The sequence below is a fragment of the Chelmon rostratus genome, chromosome 19 (genome assembly GCF_017976325.1).
Source record: "Chelmon rostratus isolate fCheRos1 chromosome 19, fCheRos1.pri, whole genome shotgun sequence".
Classification (NCBI taxonomy): domain Eukaryota; kingdom Metazoa; phylum Chordata; class Actinopteri; order Chaetodontiformes; family Chaetodontidae; genus Chelmon; species Chelmon rostratus.
Window position 1 is genome coordinate 18,733,251 of NC_055676.1, and position 19,431 is coordinate 18,752,681.

Below are 19,431 nucleotides of genomic sequence, written 5' to 3' on the forward strand. Positions count from 1 at the left end.
GTTAATTTCTGATGATATCAGATGTGATGGGTTGTTGGCTCTCATTCGTCTCTCTCATGCTTTTATGACTCTAATCCTGCCACTTGAGCAAAATCCCCTCCTTTATTTTGACCGGTGGATGGCATTTGGAAGCATTTAGTTTCACAAACGAATGAGGCTGAAAGCAAACGAGAAATCTAATACTGACATCAATCCGAGCCAGCGTCAGATAAATGAATCTTGTGTGATGTTAGGCAACAGTGAAATCAGCTTGACTTCAGAGAATTAAATGTGTTGTGTCACCCGTGTCTTACCTGCCCTTCTTATCACAAACAAAGGAATCTTGTTAGAGTGGGATAAACAAGCTAGCTGGCTTGGCAGAGACTTGAGCAGCAATTGTCAGGATTTCTGAGTTTGGCATGTGGCTGCTTTTGAAGAGCTTCTGGAGTGGACCAATAGGTTAACATGTGGCCCACTTACACGCGCACGCTGTCATTAAAACGTCTCAGAAAGGACACTAATGATGAGGTGCACCAGTGAAGTGCTCCGAGAAATCAAAGCTAATAGAAAACATTTAAACAGACCCTAAGAGAATTGCAAACAAATGTACTTAAACAGCTCAGCAATTCTCAAAATCACCACTTTGAATGCTATCATTAGAAAAGAGCTGACATTTTCCAGCGGAAAATGTAGACAAACTGGAAGCTTTCAAGTGACTTTTTATCCATGACTACCCCATTATTGTACACAAAGGCACTCACTCTTAATTTCAAACATTTGTCAACATGTGAACCCAAACTGCATATGCTGTATTATTACCATCAGTAATCACTGTCAACTGCATAATCACAGCAGACATTTTGACTCCCTTTTCTGTGCTCAATTATGTCCGCATGAATTATTCTTAGAGCAAAGGCGATGTTTTATGCATAATATATCATAACAGGACCTGAATGCACGAGGAAATTCCACGTGGATCTTACCGGTGAAACGCTGAGATGATGAGAAGGAAATAAACATGGAGGGAGTCAGTGATAAAATAAAATAATTATAACACATCTCCAGTTAAAGCGTAACACCGTATAAGACAGTGTATAAGAGTGCACGTGTTCTCGATGTATTCTTGCCAAATGTTGCTTGGAGGGTTAGTAAATTCACTGCTTTAATTGAGACTCATCACGACTATACATCATTGTGACCTGCCAATTAGCTTTGCATCTCGTGCGTTGCACCAACCCCTGCCTGTCCCCATCTATTAAAATAACTTACAGGCTCATTAATAACAGTCATGATAGAAAAAGGCAAGAGGGAGGATGAGGAGGTTTTCAGAACGGATGAACGTTTGTGTGGAAGCGGCTCCAAATCAAGCTCGCGAGCAGCTGTTGAAGCCCACAAACATAAGATGGAACAGTTCAAACTACATTATGAGCAACATGAGGAAACTTGTCGCCTCCTCCGTGTCTCGCTGTGAGCTCATGCTGGCAGCGGCGGCGGCGGCGAGAGACAAGGCGACCGGTGCTCATTCATTTCGAATGAGTGCTGGGAGATGTGGCGCGACTGAGCGGACGGGAGGAAGTCGAGGGGAGTTCAGGTTTAAACGAGCGGTGGAGTCACAGACGCCTCGCCATTTGTAAAGATCATAGAAAACACCATTAACGAGTCTGTTCATTCTGAACAGTTTAGGAGGACTGTAACTATGGTTTGTGTGCTTCCTCAATAATCCACAGTATGGACAGTAATGACCAGCAGCTTCTTGGTGATGCACACCCACAAAGTCACAGCTGGTGCAAGCGCATGGTTAGCCACAGCCCACAGCTCCGCCTGGTCCACAGGATCAAGGTTTAGTCTGACCTGCAAATGACTGAGAATAACTACTAAAAGTTTATGTATGCTGACTGCTAGATGCAATGCTTTAGAGCACTGATTCCAAAACAGGGGTACTTGTACCCCAGGGGGCACCCAGTTCTGCAGTTGTTGGGTTATTTGAAAAGATTGTGGAGTGGCTCAAGTAATTGGGGAAAAAAAAAGTCAGCTGTAAGATCTGGATACCATATGTTGTAATTGAGCAAGCACGGACGCTCTTTAGCAGGCGTTTAGCTAAAACTAACGGCTAAATGGTTGAAATAGAGAGCTGCAAGTAATGATTTGGTTGAAATAGATATCTTAAAGTCAGTGAGAAACAGGTTAGATAAAAGTAATGGATAAATGGTCAGTGATGGAGGAAGTAATCAGACCCTTCACTACAGTAGAAGTACTAATACCACCCTGTAAAAATATTATTTTACAAGTCAAAGTCCTGCATTGAAAATGGGACTTAAATAAAAGTAAAATGCAGAAAAAAGGCCCATGTAACCTTTATGCGATTATATATGATTTCGTTAGAATATTGTTACTCATGCATTAATGTAAAAGCAGAATTCTACTGTTGTAGTTGGTCGAGGTGGAGCTAATGATTATTCTCATTATGGATTTATCCATAATTTATTAATCGACTGATTATTTGATTACCCAGAGCCCATTACTGATCAATCAACTAGTCATTTCATCTCTACTTGTATTAACTGTTAGGTAGTTTAATTTATGACAAAAGATGTTATTTTAAGTCCCTAATCTGTTTTTTGTGCAAAAATCTTAATTTGTAAAGTAACTAGTAACTAAAGCTTTCAAGTGAATGTAATGAACCAGATAGTACAGTATTTCCAGTAGAAGCAAAGGCATGAAGCTAAAAGACTCAAATAAAGTAGCTCACATTTGTACTGAAGTACAGTATTCGAGTAAATACACGCAGTTAAATTCCATGACTGCAGATTGTTGGAGCATGAAATTCACACCAGGCGGTCGCCAACTTAATCTCTGAGGGTTCGAGTGTATGAAAAGATGTTGCCGCTATACCAAAACATAAGTAACAGTGTTAAATAACATCCAGTTTAAAGCCAGTTCATCTGAACACATGTGAACATGACTAGCAGTGTTCATGAAGAGACACTTGAGTTGACTGTCTCCACTGAAGAAAAAGACAGATGGGCTGACGTCAAACTGCTGCTAGTTAGTGATAAAATAGATGTGGCACACTAATATCTGTCTGGGCTAGCAGTTTTAATATATGAAACCTGCAGAGACTTTCCAAATTCTGCTTGAATCAGGACGGTTTAGACCTGACAGCTCCCTCCACCTTAACATCGCTTCACTCATGTTGCTGCAGAAATATATTTCAAAGCCGGGCACATCAACATCTGTGGTCCCTCATCCCCATCATCCATCGTCAAAGGGCAATCAATTAAATACATTCTGAAAACTTACCTGTGCAATTAGACGACAACTGGGTGTCATTAAAAGTCATTTTTTGTGCATCAGTCATTATTCTTTTATATGAACAGGTTTGAAAGTATTGTTGATTACTACCTGCAAACACCTGCTGATTTATATTATCCTCACTTAATGCAATGGGGCGGCTAAAATATTGTATTTTGTTGTTTTAGACAGATAAAAACAAACCAAAATACTTGCTGCCACTAAAAAGAAATCATTTCTTTGCAGTCAGAGCTGTTCCTGATCATTTTAAAGCACAGAATACACATGTTTCATGGTGCATTAACAGTTTATCATATCTTGCATTAGAGCGCCACCGTAATAACTTCCCCTCTCTGACGGTCTCTCTCTGTCACTTAAAAGCACGACAAAACCGCCACAAAAACAGCTTTAGTTCAGATCCAGTACAGCTCTGTGTGTCCACACAGTTCACCTAACAAGACCCTTGACCGTGAAATAATAATGAACAGAAGCCCAAGCTTAGAAGCTGATTTAGATATGTCATACTGCTTTTATGATTATGGTATTAACATCTCAGTGTTTCGTGGGGTTGCAAAATGAAAGAGTCACAGATTAGTCGTATAATTCCCTCTTCATACTGTCATCCTACACACCATTCATCAGATCTACAGAGGCGCATTTTCACACCTGCAGTCATGCTGAACCACCTCCATCTGTGGCACCGTGAGACAACTCCCAATAAAGTCGCTGGATTTAATTCAGCGAAAGTGCTGCAGGTCTGAAATCTGCGGCTCGGCGAGCTTTTGTCTGTTCAGAAACCCATACGGATTCAAATGAAACAATATGTATTAATAATATATTGCAGAATGTATCTATCTTCAAAGTTGAAGCAAGTGACTCCTGAGAGCAGTAATGAGGGTGCTGTGGGCAAAGTGAACAAACATTCCCAGGATCATTATTCCCAAGTTAGACTCAGCCTGGGGAATGGCACAGCGCGTTCGCTGCTGAACAAATAGTACCGCCGAAATGTTCATTCAGCTAAAGGATATTCTGTATTCAGTCTTGAAATGCTTTTGAACATGGTGGAATCAGCCTCTTATGCATTTGTTCCATCAGTCAAACTCAGGCTACTTCTGTGTGTGCGTGAGTGCGACCAAGGCAGCCAAAAAAGTGCAGCCCCCTCACTCTTTTCTTTTCTCCTCCTCCTCCACATGCATGGGAAAAATTAGGGCCATTTAGCAGCCATAACGGGCCATATCTCATTCGATCTGCCAGTCTGAACATTCACCATTCTATAGTGCAAAGTGAGTGGGTAGGGTTAAAGGATTTTTCAGTTTCCAAGTTCTTTAGATTTGCATGCGGGGGATCAGGAGCTTATACTTCAAAGCATATAGCAGAATAGCACGTTTTCTAAGTACCCCTCTGTATAGTCGGTCATCGGGGTTTAACGCTTACATGCTGCACATATCCTATACCTTCACTGTATGATCCGGGTCAGTGTTGACCCAGCCCAGGAAGCAAGTGTCTTTACAGAATTTTGAACCACAGATGTTCAGAATGTATTAATAGACCATCTGACACGAACAAAAGGGCGATTAATCCTTGATTAGTGTTTCAGAGAGCAGGGAGAGTGTATTTTTTAGGTTTTACACCACTCGTTTTTGGAGAAAAAACATCTACTATCACGCAACATCATGTCCTAACTATTTTACTCAGTCATGAAAAACATAACAGCCAAAATGATTTGAATATATTTTATGGAAACTGATAATAGGATGAACATTTGGGAAGTGTGGGGTTTATTATATAACCATCAGTACTGGTGACAGTGTCAAGGTCCCCCTTAAACTCACGACTGTCACTACAGTCCCACAAAAGTATACACAGACATGACATGTACAGCCTGGCAGCTTCAAGACTCCCTAAAACCACCATTTTCCTCGCTGGTGGATCTAAAATTTGTTTCAATAGACACAGGTCAAATTTGACCCGCAACAGCTTCAACATTCAAAAAATTGTGGCACCTATAAAGATAAGATAAGATAAGATAAGACTTCATTGATCCCAAGCCAGGGAAATTCACTTGTTACAACAGCAGGGTAAAAAGGAGAGGTAGAAATGAACAGACAATAGAACAAAATGAAAAGAGACAAAGAGCATAAAAGAGAGAAATACTGACCTTGGGTTGTTACTCAGTTATGTATGTATGCGTTATATATGTTGCACAGGACAAGTTGCAGAGATGTAATGATGATGTTTGCATACGCTGACATACAAAACGGAGTGGTGCAACAAGAAGGTTTGTGATGTTGTGATGTGGCACAGCATCAATTAAATGATGCAGGAGTGAAACAGTCTGACAGCCGCTGGAATGAAGGCCCAGCGGTCGCCTTCCTTCTCACATGCTGGAACCAGCAGTGTGTTACTAAAGGAGCTGCTTAAGGCCGCCGCCGTCTCACGCAGAAAAGTAGAACATGTATAAATATTAGGATGTTTGTCAATTTTGGGTCACATTCAGAAAAAGTCATCAAATCTGAGGAATGACACTTAGGGTGTTTTTATTGCGGGTCGAATTCGACCCAAACAGGATGTGAGGGTTTATAAATCACACCTATAGTGATGTAAATAACTTATATTTCCTTGGAAAAATGAATGTCTTGAATGGGAATGTGCAAGGAGAAACTTGCAGCCAGGCACAGACGTGTCAGAGGTGTGACAGTTAATCTTGAAATTCTTTCGCTTTTTTGTCCCGCCAAATGTCACACTTGGCACCGGGGGAGTGGCAAGCCGGAGAGTTCAGCGCACACCTGTCTCCGTTTGCCTCCCCACGGTCCCGCCTTTTGATGGCAAGGGGAGAGTCGGCGTTGGCAAGTCTTTTACTGTTCCCCAAGAGCGGGCGACGGCGAGCCTCGCAACAGACGCACGCTCAAAGACGGCGTCAAGCAGCCCAGCCACCCCCCCCAGTGGCAAAGGGCACTGCGTCTGTCCCTGCGGCTGCCCCCTTTAACTCATCCTCAGTCGCGATTGAGTAAAGCATCTCGACAAGGAGATTAAGCAGGAGAGAGAAAAGAAGGGAGGCAAAACGAGGGAGGGCTTGGAGTTACGGATGGGAGGGAGCGTGGAGGAGGAGGAGACGGAAGAGTGCTGCTCTTTTTCTCCTTTTCAGCTGAAACAGTCTCAGGAGCTGCCCCCCAGCAACAGAGGGAGAAAAGCATGATGAATAATTAACTTCGAGAAATGTCACAAGCGGCAGAGAGAAGTGTAATCATTTCTCTGTTGGGTTTGGAGATCTGTTTTTTATTCTTTCCCTCCATGCCCTGCAGTGCTGCACTGCGCTGAGATTGTGAGCACGGGGCTGCGACCCGTCCCCTAAAAGCATCCGATACATTCCCCTACATACTTTTCAAATAAAAGCAAATAAATCATTAATATTTGGGCCTTTTAGCGGCATCACAGAGACGTCTTACAGAGGTCCTCTACATTTTTAATCGAGCCATTGATGTCAGTCTCATTAGCTGTAAAATCACATTAAAGGAGCAGGGATCTCTGGTGGTAATAGTTTAATCAATGTCAGGAAGGGTTGAGCTTTGTTTCTCTTTAGTTCTGGAGAACACAACATGCCCTCTCAGAACGAATAAAAGATTAAAAAAAAATGACAAATTACTGTCTTCATGTTCTAAACAAGCGAAATTTGTCCTCTTTCCTATAAGCCTCAGAACAGTGAAAATGAGTTATGGATTACCGGGACCTAGTTTAATGAGGTAATTGCAGATATACATCATTTTTATTGTCGTTTTTCATGGATTTACTACCAGAAAGGACCGATAGCTGGCTCCCATGTTTATAAATGCATTCAAAATTTAAGATAGGGCTGCTTTTCCCGAGCAGGGGAGAGGACGCTCTTTGCCACTTGAACTGCTAGCTTTCCTAATGACGGACATGATGAAGATAATGTTCGGCTTTCAGCGGACGTGCTATTTTCACCTTTCTGCCCCTCAGCTCTCACCTTTGTTGCTATAGAAGCAGACATTGTAAAGGAGGCTGTAATGACATGGATGATTTAATGGCAAAGAATGCCTAAAGATTGTTTTTTTTTTTTTTTTTTTGTCCCGTCAATTCGTGTGTTAATCAGGCGAACTCGGAATGAGCTTCCCTATCAGTAAACACATTGATTGTTCCAAATGAGATGCTGATCTTGCCGGCATTATTTATCTTCGTTTTAGATGACATTGAGTAATTATGCCTGTGTGCTGCTTGTGTGATATGGAGATTTATCTGTGGAAAGAAGTTCAAAGAAGCTATCCATTCATAATGTGTTATTTGAAGTGTTGGATTGCACTGTCAGCAGCATGGGAAGCTGCAGCTACTGTAAGCTGCATGCCCACTAGGGGGCCCCAAGGCAACTGTGGCACTAAAACCACATTCTGGCACAGAGTCCTTCTGCAAGACCTCTATAGTGGGAAAATACAGGAGCCACCTTATGTTTCTGTTTGTGTATTATATTCCTGACGCTTTCAGGGCCCCAGAGGCTCTGAGGTCCTGGGGCAGTTGCCTCCTTTGCCCAGTTCCTGATCCAGCGCTACAAGGGAGAAAGTACAATCAAAACAAACAGACAGAAAACCAGTCAGAGCAGGAGGAATAGAGAAAGCGCACCCTAATTGCCGATCTAAAACGCGTGGGAGGACAGAAGTTTTTTGACTCTCTGCTAAGCTTCCCTTAAATCGCAAATCAGTGAGAAGAGAGGAGAGTCTCTCCCCAGCGGAGCAATCAGCATGTTAATACTGCAGCAAAACACCTCAAAACTCTCCCTTGTATTCGAACCCATTTTAAATAACCTAACAATAGCATTTAATTAACAGGGAGTTACACCTGAGCATTTAGATTTTAACCAAAAAAGTCTCTGTTGTTATTTCACTTGTCTTCCACTTTAATTATTCTGAATTAAAGTCTCACTGAGACTCTCTGGGGCTTTAATTAGGGACTGAATTACAGTTATGTAAATACAGTTGGAAGCCGCGGAGTCTTTAAATAGGGTTGTGTTGCATTTGCTATTTTATTTTCTTTCGTTTTTTTTTTTTTTTTTTCCTGAAAGAGAAAACATCCTAATTCTTTCTTTTGAAGTTTGTCAAATCACTGCGGGGGTACTTCTACCTCAGGTGTTTGTGTGGATTGATACTTTTTCTCCAGGGGCTGCGCCACGAAGAGCTGCTCCTGCAAATGAGCCATTTTTGTTCCTCTGAACGCGTGTGAAAATGCATTGCGTGTTTTTTTTTTGTGTGTGTGTGTGTGTGTGTTTCCTGCATATGCATGAGTATTTATATCCTTGTATAGGAATTAAGAGGAAACTGACATGCGTGAAGCTACCTGCCCGAATGTATTAATGACCGATTCTCCACCTCCAATTTGCTGATCCACTGTGAAAATGAAAAGAACGGGATCAACCTCCCATTGGGCTAGATTAAATCCAAACTAAGTGCCTGGGCCCAGACTGCAAGCTTCTGTCTCTGAATAATAATGAGTTCTTTCAGCTGTGTTTGTCATCAAATTAGCCCTCCACTTCAGACGAGGCGCTCTCAGAGTGCAATTCTCGACAACGAGCGAATTCAAATTAGACAAAATCAGTTTGAGGTTTGTGAGCTTTAAAACAGAGAATGGGGTTCATTTTTCGGAGGTGATGATTGCCATAGGAGGCAAAATGACAGTGTTCAAGTTTGTGAAAACACCTTCCTTCCTGCGGTGCATCTGTTTTCATGCTGAGTCTCAGACATGTTACAGGAAAGAAACTAAAACAAACCTTAAACCAGCAATTTCTGCCTACAGCTTTCTCTACATGCTCTAAATCCAACCCTCTTCCTTAACCATGAAGCCTTTGAAGCCTCTCCATCAGTGCATGCTTTCAAATGGTATTTACTTTTTTGTCAAATAAACACTGCAACTGTACGGGGTGCATTTGTAAGCATGGAGGGAAGCTGTTAAGAGAGACTTGAGGCTGACTCCGCTTTTGTTTGTCTTCCTGCTTTGAATATTGTGTTCACGGAACGCAGGTCGAGTTCCCTCTGCTCCTCTGAGCCCGACACGCTATCCTGCTCGCACCTTTGATCAGCCCGGGAGAGGAAGACTCGCCCTGGGAAGCGCCGTCACTCCGACGCAGGAGGAGGGCAAGGAAGAGGGGATGGAAGCCCCTTTTCCTCCTGGCACTTTCTGTCTGATGCACTCTCTGCAGGATTGAGAAACAATTAAAAGATCGGTTCGGGGCATCCGATGAAGAGATGGCACGCTTTAAATCGCTGAAACAGTTGGATGTGAACTTCAAACGCTTCTTTCATTGATATAAAGTCTACAGAGGGAATTTTATCATAAGTGGTGACATCAAGCATAGAAGCCCAATTAAAGATTCCTCCAAAACATACTTTTACATGAAAATGATCTTATCATTACACAAAGAGACAATACATGGGAAGGTTAATTCTTTCCTATAACAAATATATATATATAAGATAAGGTGCCAATGTAATTGCGAGTACCATGATGTGCAAGTAACTTTAAGTTTTAAGTTTAATGAGCTGGGTCTTAAACATGTGCACAGAATCAATTATTTTTACCTGAGACTCTTTAGCACAATCATACGCATTGAACCGTTCCTGCAAAAGGGCAATTACGCTAATGATGACTTGCACCTTTTTTTTTTTCTTTTTTTTTTGTAGTAATGCCACCTCGAGCAGCTTTAGTGAATTCAAGCTATGACATCTGAAGGGAACTGCGATGACTGCATTAGTGCAGTTGGTTAAATACTCATCGTTTATCAGTGTGAATGAAGTTTAAGGGCCTTTGAAACACAAATAAAGTTTGGGTTAAGACATAAATAAAACAGAATGCTACTCCTTTTTGACAAATACTCGATTGAAAACAGTACAAAGACAATATATCTAATGTTTGACCTCATCAGCTTCATCGATTGTTGTAAATATCTGCTTGTTCTGAATTTAATGCAGCAACAAGTGGGAATGTTGTGGAACGTTCCAAAAACACCTGTTCGGGACATCCCACAGGTAAACAGGTTGATTGGTAACAGGTGATAGTATCATGATTGGGTATAAAAGGAGCATCCTCGTAAGGCTCAGTGGTTCACAAGCGAGGATGGAGCGAGGTTCACCGCTTTGTGAACACATGATTGGATGAAGGATGTTACTGCATGAGCTCAGGAACTAACAGAGTAAATCCAGTACTGGTAAACACAGTTTGCAAATGACTGCATCCTGTTATTATTTACATTTTACACACAAATCATGAGGAGGCCACAGATGTAGTTGACTTTGCCGATAAGAGATAGCTTTTTAGCCGTGTCTGATGTCCTGATACAGAGCGGGGAATCCAGACATGGTTTTTTCAAAGTTTCAATAATACCTCATCTGGGAGAATGAGAATCAGTTGGTGCAAAAAGCAACTCACTGTCCTTGGTGAGTACATGACACCCCGCTAGTCAGTGCTACCATCCATTATTCAGCCTTTCTAGTTGAAGAGACACTTGGAAAAAAATCATTATTTTTTTTTTAACCTAAACCAAAGAACAGAATGTGCAATCTTCTGAATTTCATTTTTTTAATAAGTTTACTCTCACCACCCATGCCACATGGTTCAATTTTACTGCATCGCCTTTATCCAGGACACCCCACCTTGTCATGGAGAGTTCAAAGCAATTACAGGCAAATTCACAATCTTGACCAGTCGGGGCAGGCAATGGATGAGCTCTAACCAAGGACCGAGGCAGAGGCGGGCGAGGGAGAATTTGTCAGATTAAGCTGAAAATACAGTACATCTTTAGAACATCTTTGTTGATACCCACAGCTCATGTTACATACAACATGAAATGTTCGTGCCGCAGCTGCATGTCAGTGTGAAGAAGTTGGTGTCATTACTTCATATGAAATCTCATGCATTTTTTTTCAGCGGATTCAGCTGGTCCCGCCATCCGCAAGCTTCTCTGCAAGCGCTACGCGGGCTCTTGACAATAAGCTCTAATCTTGTTTTGGACAGAAATCCTACACATGCAGCCGGAGACTCTAAATAGGGGGGGAAAAAAAGATGTTATATGTCATTTCCAGAAAATGTACGCTGTCGAGAGGCTGCTGAAATGGCTTTAAATTGTTTGCAGAGAACAACGGCAGAACTTTATAATGGATTGTTTTTGTCTGTGTCTCGCTCTTTTCCCCTGCAGGGCTGAAGCAGATCCATGCGCTGTCCATCCAGGGGAACTATGAGCTACGGATCGACTTGGAGGACTTTGAAAATAGCACCGCGTATGCCCAGTATGGTACCTTTGGAGTAGGCCTCTTCTCAGTGGATCCCGATGATGATGGATACCCTTTGACTGTGGGAGACTATTCTGGAAATGCAGGTTTGTACACTCACTGCACTAGTTCGACTTGGCTTGCAGGATTACCTGTGCTTGCACTCTGATAAATGTGCACTATTTTTGTTTTTGCACATTTTTATTTTCATTTAACCTAATTGTGCAGAAGAAGTCACAGCAGTGGGTGGGGGCTCCAGCCAACATCCGCCACAGTCCACCTTCATCTAAAATAATAGCATGTTATTTTTACAGTGCAGTAGGTGTGCCCGCTTGTTAAGCCATGCAGACAGCTGCACAGAGAGAGGGACTGCAAGTGTCTATGTCTCTGCTCCCCAGCATCAGATCCAAGCCAGCCACTTGTCGCCTTCATTAAGTTACTGCCAATTAATTGCACTGCTTCACGTCCAGTGCAAACAAAAATCTGCCCGAAGAAATGAAGCAGCAGTTTAGGACCTTTGGGGAGCACTGCCCCGAGATCACAGAGAGAATGGGGACAGGTATGAGAGATGGAGCGGCGGAGAGGAAGGGCTTGAGGAAACTAGGGTGGAGGAACGAAGGGGACAGGTGCGAGAGGAGCGACGGAGGAGGTAGAAAAATGTGTGGTGTGTGTAACAGCTTTTTCCCCCCAGATTCGGTGTCTGCTAAAAAGTGGCGTAATGCTGCTGGCTTGTCCTCAGCGTGGCCTGACCTCGAACTCGTGCGCCTGCTGAACATTTGGGTCCAGTCAAATTAAGGGTACTCACACCCTCTCAGGATGCTCATGGTCTCACCTCGGCTTCCCTCTGGCAGCGCCGCTGTTATTATTATCAGGAGTATTTTGCTCCGCTGTGGCTGCTTTCTGATCAGCTGACAGGTACTCATTTGGGCTTGGAGCAGCTGGATCTTAATGGGCATCAGCGGAGGCTGCCGGCCCCTCAGCCACCAAGGTGACATCTAGTGCCTTGCAAATGAGCCTTTAAGTGCCTCTGTTTTGTTTTTGTGTTTTTTTCCCCCTCTCTCTCCTTTTTTCTACCTCCGCTGGATATCATCCCATTGTCGACACCGCCGAGCTGTGTCTTTCCCTTCTTTTTTTTCTCCCCCACTATCTCTTTTCTCCCAGTGTCGAGCAGCACACAACATGAATATCAGACATGCCTGTCAGATTATCTTTTCTGCTGACTGGTTGCCATGGTAATGCCAAATGGAGAGCAGAGTAGGACAGAGTGAGAGGGTAAGGAGCTGGGCGGCCACATCCTGTGCAATTAAGGGCTGTTTGATGCCCTGACGAGCTGTTAGCCAGCACCTGATGGCTGGCGAGCGGTCTTTCATTCTGCACTCAGCTCCATCCTTCCATCCACTTCACGGCCTCAGTGTGAATCCTGCTTTGGAAAGAAAGGGAAGGACAGAGAGCGAAGGGGAGGTATGGGCCGTTTATTGAACATTATTCGCTCTTTGAACATCCATTTGCTGTAAACTTTCGGCCTACCGCAGCATCTCCGAGAACGCTGCTTTCGTTTCGCTCGTAAGCCTCTTAGAGCAGCGGCTTGCAAAGCAGCTATCGATGTCGAGAATTTGCCAGCGAGAAATCTTTATATACCGAGCAGACATTTTTGAGCTCGGCGATTTGATTGTGCGGATCAGACTTGCCATGCAGACCGCGATTAGGTGATGCAGCCTGCCTGCAGTGGTGTTACATCATTGTCATAATCACAATCACAGGTTGTAGGGAAGATCTCAGCAGCAGTTAAAAAAGATGATCCTCATCCCACAAGAAAGAATGAAATCAAGACATGCGATTAAGCCCAATTAGTTTGTCTTTTCTGTCCTCTTGCATGGTTTTTTTGTCCATTAACTGACAGGCATCCGGATGAAATCACCAGGGGGGTGTTATTAAAAAGGGAGATGAAAAGGTCACCACAGAACCTTTGATGAATTGGCTACACAGCCGTCTGACCTCCTGCTTTCAGTGATGAGAAGCAACACTCTGGAGGACCGTGGAGCTTTATTTTCATCCTGTCATCTCCCAGCGTTCATAGAAACGATAGACCGGAGACTCGTTTGCCTTTTTGAAGTTAATCACTTGTGGATATGTTCAATTACTTGTTTCTGGTATCAGATCCAAGAAAATGCTGGTGAGAGACACAGAGGAGCTTTTTCCACCTCCCAGCTGCTCTTGTTCAGGAGCGCTTCTTTCATTCCTCTAACGCCAAGTCTTTTATATAAACATGCATTTACACCCGACTTGATATGTGCTGACACATGTAAACTTTTCCCGCCATAGGTGACTCTCTGCTCAAGCACAACGGGATGAAGTTCACCACCAAAGACAGGGACAACGACCACTCGGAGAACAACTGCGCCTCCTTCTACCACGGTGCCTGGTGGTACCGCAACTGCCACACCTCCAACCTTAACGGCCAGTACCTGCGCGGTCAGCACACCTCCTACGCCGACGGCATCGAGTGGTCCTCCTGGACCGGCTGGCAGTACTCCCTCAAGTTCTCCGAGATGAAGATACGACCCACCCGCGATCCAGAGAATAAATGAGAAAGACAAAAGAAGAAAAAAAAAGAGATTTTTTTGAAACATTACAAACCACGACGTTCGACAGCTAGGCGGAGTTACTTGTCTTCATAATGTTTGTTCACTGAAACACACCTCTTTAAGTTCAGTTGACTCTGCTGTTTGCCTCCTGATGTCTCTGCCTTTTTGCTCCTCTTCCTCCATCACTCAGCTACTAGTGTCATGCTGGCTACCATTATCCTCCCACTTAGTCCCTTTCTTGAAAAAAAAAAAATTAATGTAACCATCATCCCTTTATTTTAATCATTCAGCTCACAAAAACAGCATAGCAGAGCCCACAGTCCACTGCGCTAGCTTTACTCAGCCTGACATGGTGGTCCAACCATCCCCTGCATGATCACACACCGGTGATTTCCCCCTGACATGTAGCTCTGACCTCCCATCTGTGCTGACATGGCACTTAGATTGTGGTTCAGTCTCGCTGCCCGTTGCTGCATAATCTGTGGATGGAGAGGCTCGCTCCAAATACCATAGCAAAAGAGGAAAAACCCTTCACAAAACACGAGCGGGAGACACAAATCCTCCCTTTCCCCCCCTCCGCAGCGGAAGCCCAGAGTCCCCCCCCCCCCCCAGTGAGAAGGGACAGCGCAGTGGTATGCTATGTCACATTTACATCCTGGATCTGTGTGAATGAGACCCAGCAGGGCAGTGGCGGGAAGTGGCCGGCCCTAAGATAATGAGAGGGAGACAGTGACAGAGAGGACGGGGAAACGATTCGACGAGAGTTAAATTAGTCGAAGCAAAGGAGGGCAGAGCGAATCAAAGGGGAGCGAGGGAGTGGGAGAAGAGGAGGCACAAAAAGGATGAAGAAAGAGAAATGAGAAAAAGAAAGAGACAACGGAGGATCTCATTCATCTGACTTGGGCCATTAGGGAGCATATTGGGCACTTTGTCTGATCTGCCTGCCAGCTGAGTACTGGCCAACTGATGCAGCACTCGCAGATGGTAACCCAGCACTTTGTGTGTGTGTGTGTGTGTGTGTGTGTGTGTGTGTGTGTGTGCAGGACAGAGAGAGAGACAGACAGCGTTCTGTAACACTATCAATTTCCTGTCATGAGTTCAGTGGAGCGTCTCGACTGACTACAATGTTTAGCAGAGACAGACTAAACATGATGCATGGCTGGCAAACCTTCTCTCTCTCCATCTAAGTAGTTAACATGAAATAACAAAGGCTGAGACGTATGCACATGCGACAGGGAGGAGAGTAAAGGGATGAAAGAGGAATCAAAGACTGTCATCCTTCCCCCGTTGATCTTATTTTCTTGGACCTGTTGAGGAAGTGTAACATTTTGGCCACAAACGCCCATTCCCACCTCTCTGCTTTGTCCTGTTTTGTAATTCCTTCCACCTTTCCCGGCGATTACTATGGGATGTGTTCGTGTGACACGGTTTCTCCAGCCATGCAAACGGAGAGATGTATAATAAGATTTGACGCCCTCAACCTCTTTTTCTTCTGAGTAGGAATCCTGCAACGTGTTACGGCAAAAAACAAAACTGCCTAAAGCAAACACAAAAAAAAAGAAAAAAAATGACAGAAAAAATAATGTTATGAAGAAAAAAACACCTGTGGGAAGAAATTTTTTTTTTTTGAAGTCGGTGAATCAACTTTTTTCAGTTTCATCGAGTTTCTTTGGATGTACTAAAAGCTTTAAAAAATAATTGTAGATTTTATTGTACAGTGTGTATGACTTTTAGAGCATGTGAAGCCGTTTTTCTTACTATGCTAAAACACAAAGAGTATTCAAGCACATGGACTAAGCAAAATCCACTGGTTTTAAAAAAAAATAATAAATGAATGAAGAAGTGATGTATTTACAGAACTTTTTCCTTTCCCCTACCTGAAGGACAGGCCTGGAGCGGCCCACGCCGCTCCGCAGGTCAAGGAGGAATGTGATTATCCCTCAAGCACATGCCCATTCAGATCTGCAGCACAAACATAAATCTTTTACGGAGAGATTTCAAACCTCATGGCGCATTAGCTGCCTTGCTGGACACATGCGATCTTTCTGACATTCTGGCTTTGGCACCGGGAGACAGTGTTGAATGTGTGCTGAAAGGTGTCGCCCCAGCTGACAGTGAGTTAACGTGTAGCACCGAGCAACGTTGCACTGAATACCTCTGACACTGGAACAGCTGGGAGTTTTTCTTGTCATCACCGGTGCTTGGAAGGATCTCCCCTCGCTGCGTGCGTGCAGCCCTGCGTCGTGTCTAGGTGGACTGCCGCCACCACCCTTCAGCGTCCAAGCACGGACACATGCTACAGATACTTGCTGGTGTTCTTCGCGATGTCTGAGAGCGTCAGAGGGAACAGCTGGAAATGTGCGAAGTCACTTCCGGAGTAGGAGCTGGACTGCGTGTGAGGACGTATGCAAAATGTGTGTGCGTGTGTGTGTGTCTGTGCAGGACAGTGCGTGTGAATGCACGTGCGTGAGTGCGTGTGCGCAATGTGTGCGTCTACAGTGTCTCTGTGTGTACACATATATGCACATGCTTTGGTTTGTACATGCCCATGTGCATGAGCCGGACGACCGAGCGGGAGGCTGAGTGCGTCTCTCTGTGGAAAATTTTGAAGTCATGTGATGCTTATGTACAACTTGCCTCCCCTGCTATTTGTGTTGATAACAGAGAGATTTACATAATTATAAAGAACTATTACTTATTGTGATTGTGAACCCATAAGAGTGGACACCACCTTCTGGTACTGTGTTGAACTGCGCTCGTACCCCAAAAACCCTGAGAACCCACTCCCAAAATCTTTACTCACCTCAACACGACGTCGTGCTCACTGTATATGTTGATGCTATGTTCCCCCTCGTTATTTCAGTGTAAAGACCAGCATTATTTGCCGTGCCCCCTCCTGTGTTTTTGGTTGAGCGGATGCCTTTACGGTCACCCTCTCTGCTGCAGAGATGATGAAAGAGTGAAATCAGAGGCTCTAATCATTCCCAGTTATCCTGCTCATTACAGTGCATCAGCACCCTCCTGATCGATCCCGCAGGTCCCCGAACCTTCTATCTTTCTTACTGTGTACCTCCTTAATTGCCTTAGCCTCTGCTGCCAATTCCCCCTCACTCCATTGCTCCTAAATTCTCCTCTTTTCCCTTTCCAGCTCCCGACTCCCCCCCTCTTCATTGCTCTTCTTCTCCCAGCCCCGTCCTCCCATTCCTTCAGTCCCAGCGCAGAACTAACTCTGTTTTCTTTTTCTTTTCTTTTTGGTGAAGTACTATAGATTGTTTTGCTGAATCTTGATACTGTGTTTTAATGTTCTTGTCAACATTTAATAAACATTCACATTTTATAAATGGGGAACACCTTGAAGTGCGTGGGTTTTTGTTTTTCCCCCTCCTCAGTTTTCGCCCATTCATGCTCAGAGCAGCGTGGCTTGATTTTCCAATCTGAAAATGCTGATTTAATCAAACTGAGCAAAAACAGGTAAAACATTTAGCTGCCTTTTAGCTGTCAAAAGAAAACTATGTAAATTTATTGCAACATCAACCACACTTAAGTACAGAACGTGCATCGTGCTATGAAAGGTGGATTAACCAGAATATAGAGATGCTTCAGGGGCCGAGCAGAGAGTTTTGGTTTTATTTGTGAAGGTCTTCGGAAAACGTCTCTGAGTTTTCTTTTGCAAACCAAATAAATAAATTTGTATGTGGAGTCCAGACACTTTCAAAGAAACACACTCAGCATTTTTCATGAACTATTTCCCAGTCACTCTGACTATTCTACACAGCTATTAAAACAAAACAAAAAAATCCCAATGAAAACTCAGCGATAGCCCGTTTTGCATTATCTATGCATGCGGAGCTGTTTTCACCAAGAGCAAGGTTACACGGCGCCATTGCATACCTTGAAAGTGGCAAGATATTTAAATTGAAAAATAATAAGTCAAGTGAAGAATTAATTTTCTCTGGAGAGCAAAGGAAATTAATTAGCTTTTAATAAGCTTCCTCTAAAATCATGTTCTATCTCAACTTCCACAGATAAGGAGCCTCGGTTGTATTTATGTGTGGCGACGTGGGCGGAGTTTCTTTGGTCCTGCTGAGGCAGTCCAAGGTGCCACAAGAAAGTCTACTAATGATATTCATATTCGTGTCAAAAGTAGCTCATAAATATTTAGTGTGGTTATGAGCAAATCTAAGGGCATGCATTTAAACGCTGAGTCACTGATGAAATGATGGCAGCAAATGAGGAAGTGATACAGTGAAGTCATCTGGTTGCTGGTCTATCCGAATAAGCTGTCAGTAAAATGAATGGCTCCACCAGGTCCATGATAAAGGGGTGAGCCGGACAACTTGAGGCTCAGCTCTGGCTTTCAGGGCCTTAGCTCACCTTAAACTTTGTTTGACCACCACAACAACCTCTGATCACACATCCATACCAAACGTGTACCTGTAAACACCAGCCACATTTATAAATTATCACTGAATTGACTTTTGCTAGCCAACAGTCCTACAAACACAGAGTAACATAGCACTCATCTTTAGTCTTGTTTCTGGCCAACAAATGTGATTCCAGTATTAAGCTCTGGTTTGGTCTCCACCAACTCTTCAGGGCAAAATATCTGACCCTTTAGCTCATTGCTAAAAAGTTAAAGCTAAAGTTGTTGGCCACAAAAGCAAAACAATGAGCTGAGAGATGCTAAAACGCTGCTGTCGAGCTGAGCAGAGCTGCAGAGTCGCACGATAGTTCTCTGCAGAGGACTGCGGACTGCAGCTGTGACCACAGAATTAATGATTTCTAGTGACCATGGGATTTATTCAATGATCTACAACTGAAATGACAGTAAGAGGGCATTGTTGGGAGGGTGATATTGAGAGTAAGCGAAGTTCTTTTGACTCCATGATTTCACTGATGCAGCCCAGAGGTTCTGCTCATTCTGGCTCAAAAGAGGGTTCCAAACACATAGCAGGTAGCCAGTTGAACATATTAATGGATAAAATGCTAAATGAGCTGTTAGATATTAGTATCTCTGGCAATTACTTTTGGATTCCCAGCAGCGTTTGGTTCAGTGAGGCCAAATGCATTCATACCCCATCCCTGCAGCCCTATAGGGAGCATGATGTGTGCAAACAGACTGAATAAGATGTCACATCATTGTATGAATGAATAGCACCGTATGACAACTGTGCTGTAAAAACAGGAAGTGATAAGAAATATTCATACCTTGATAAATACAAGCAGCCCTCTGTAATTTCTGTTTTTACAGACACCTCTGTCAGGTATTCTCGTCATCAAGCCTTTTTTCATGGAATTAGCTTCCCTGC

The 19,431-nt window shown here is 43.5% G+C and overlaps 1 protein-coding gene across 1 annotated transcript in view; it reads left to right on the forward strand.

Annotated features, from left to right (window-relative positions):
• The window catches only part of fibcd1b (fibrinogen C domain containing 1b), a 94,672-nt gene extending 80,547 nt beyond the window's left edge, over positions 1-14,125 (forward strand). The window contains exons 7-8 of the mRNA XM_041960403.1: positions 11,465-11,644; positions 13,860-14,125. Coding sequence (XP_041816337.1) covers positions 11,465-11,644; positions 13,860-14,125 — 446 coding nt within the window. The remainder of the gene's footprint in view (positions 1-11,464; positions 11,645-13,859) is intronic.
• Positions 14,126-19,431: the final 5,306 nt, after the last annotated feature.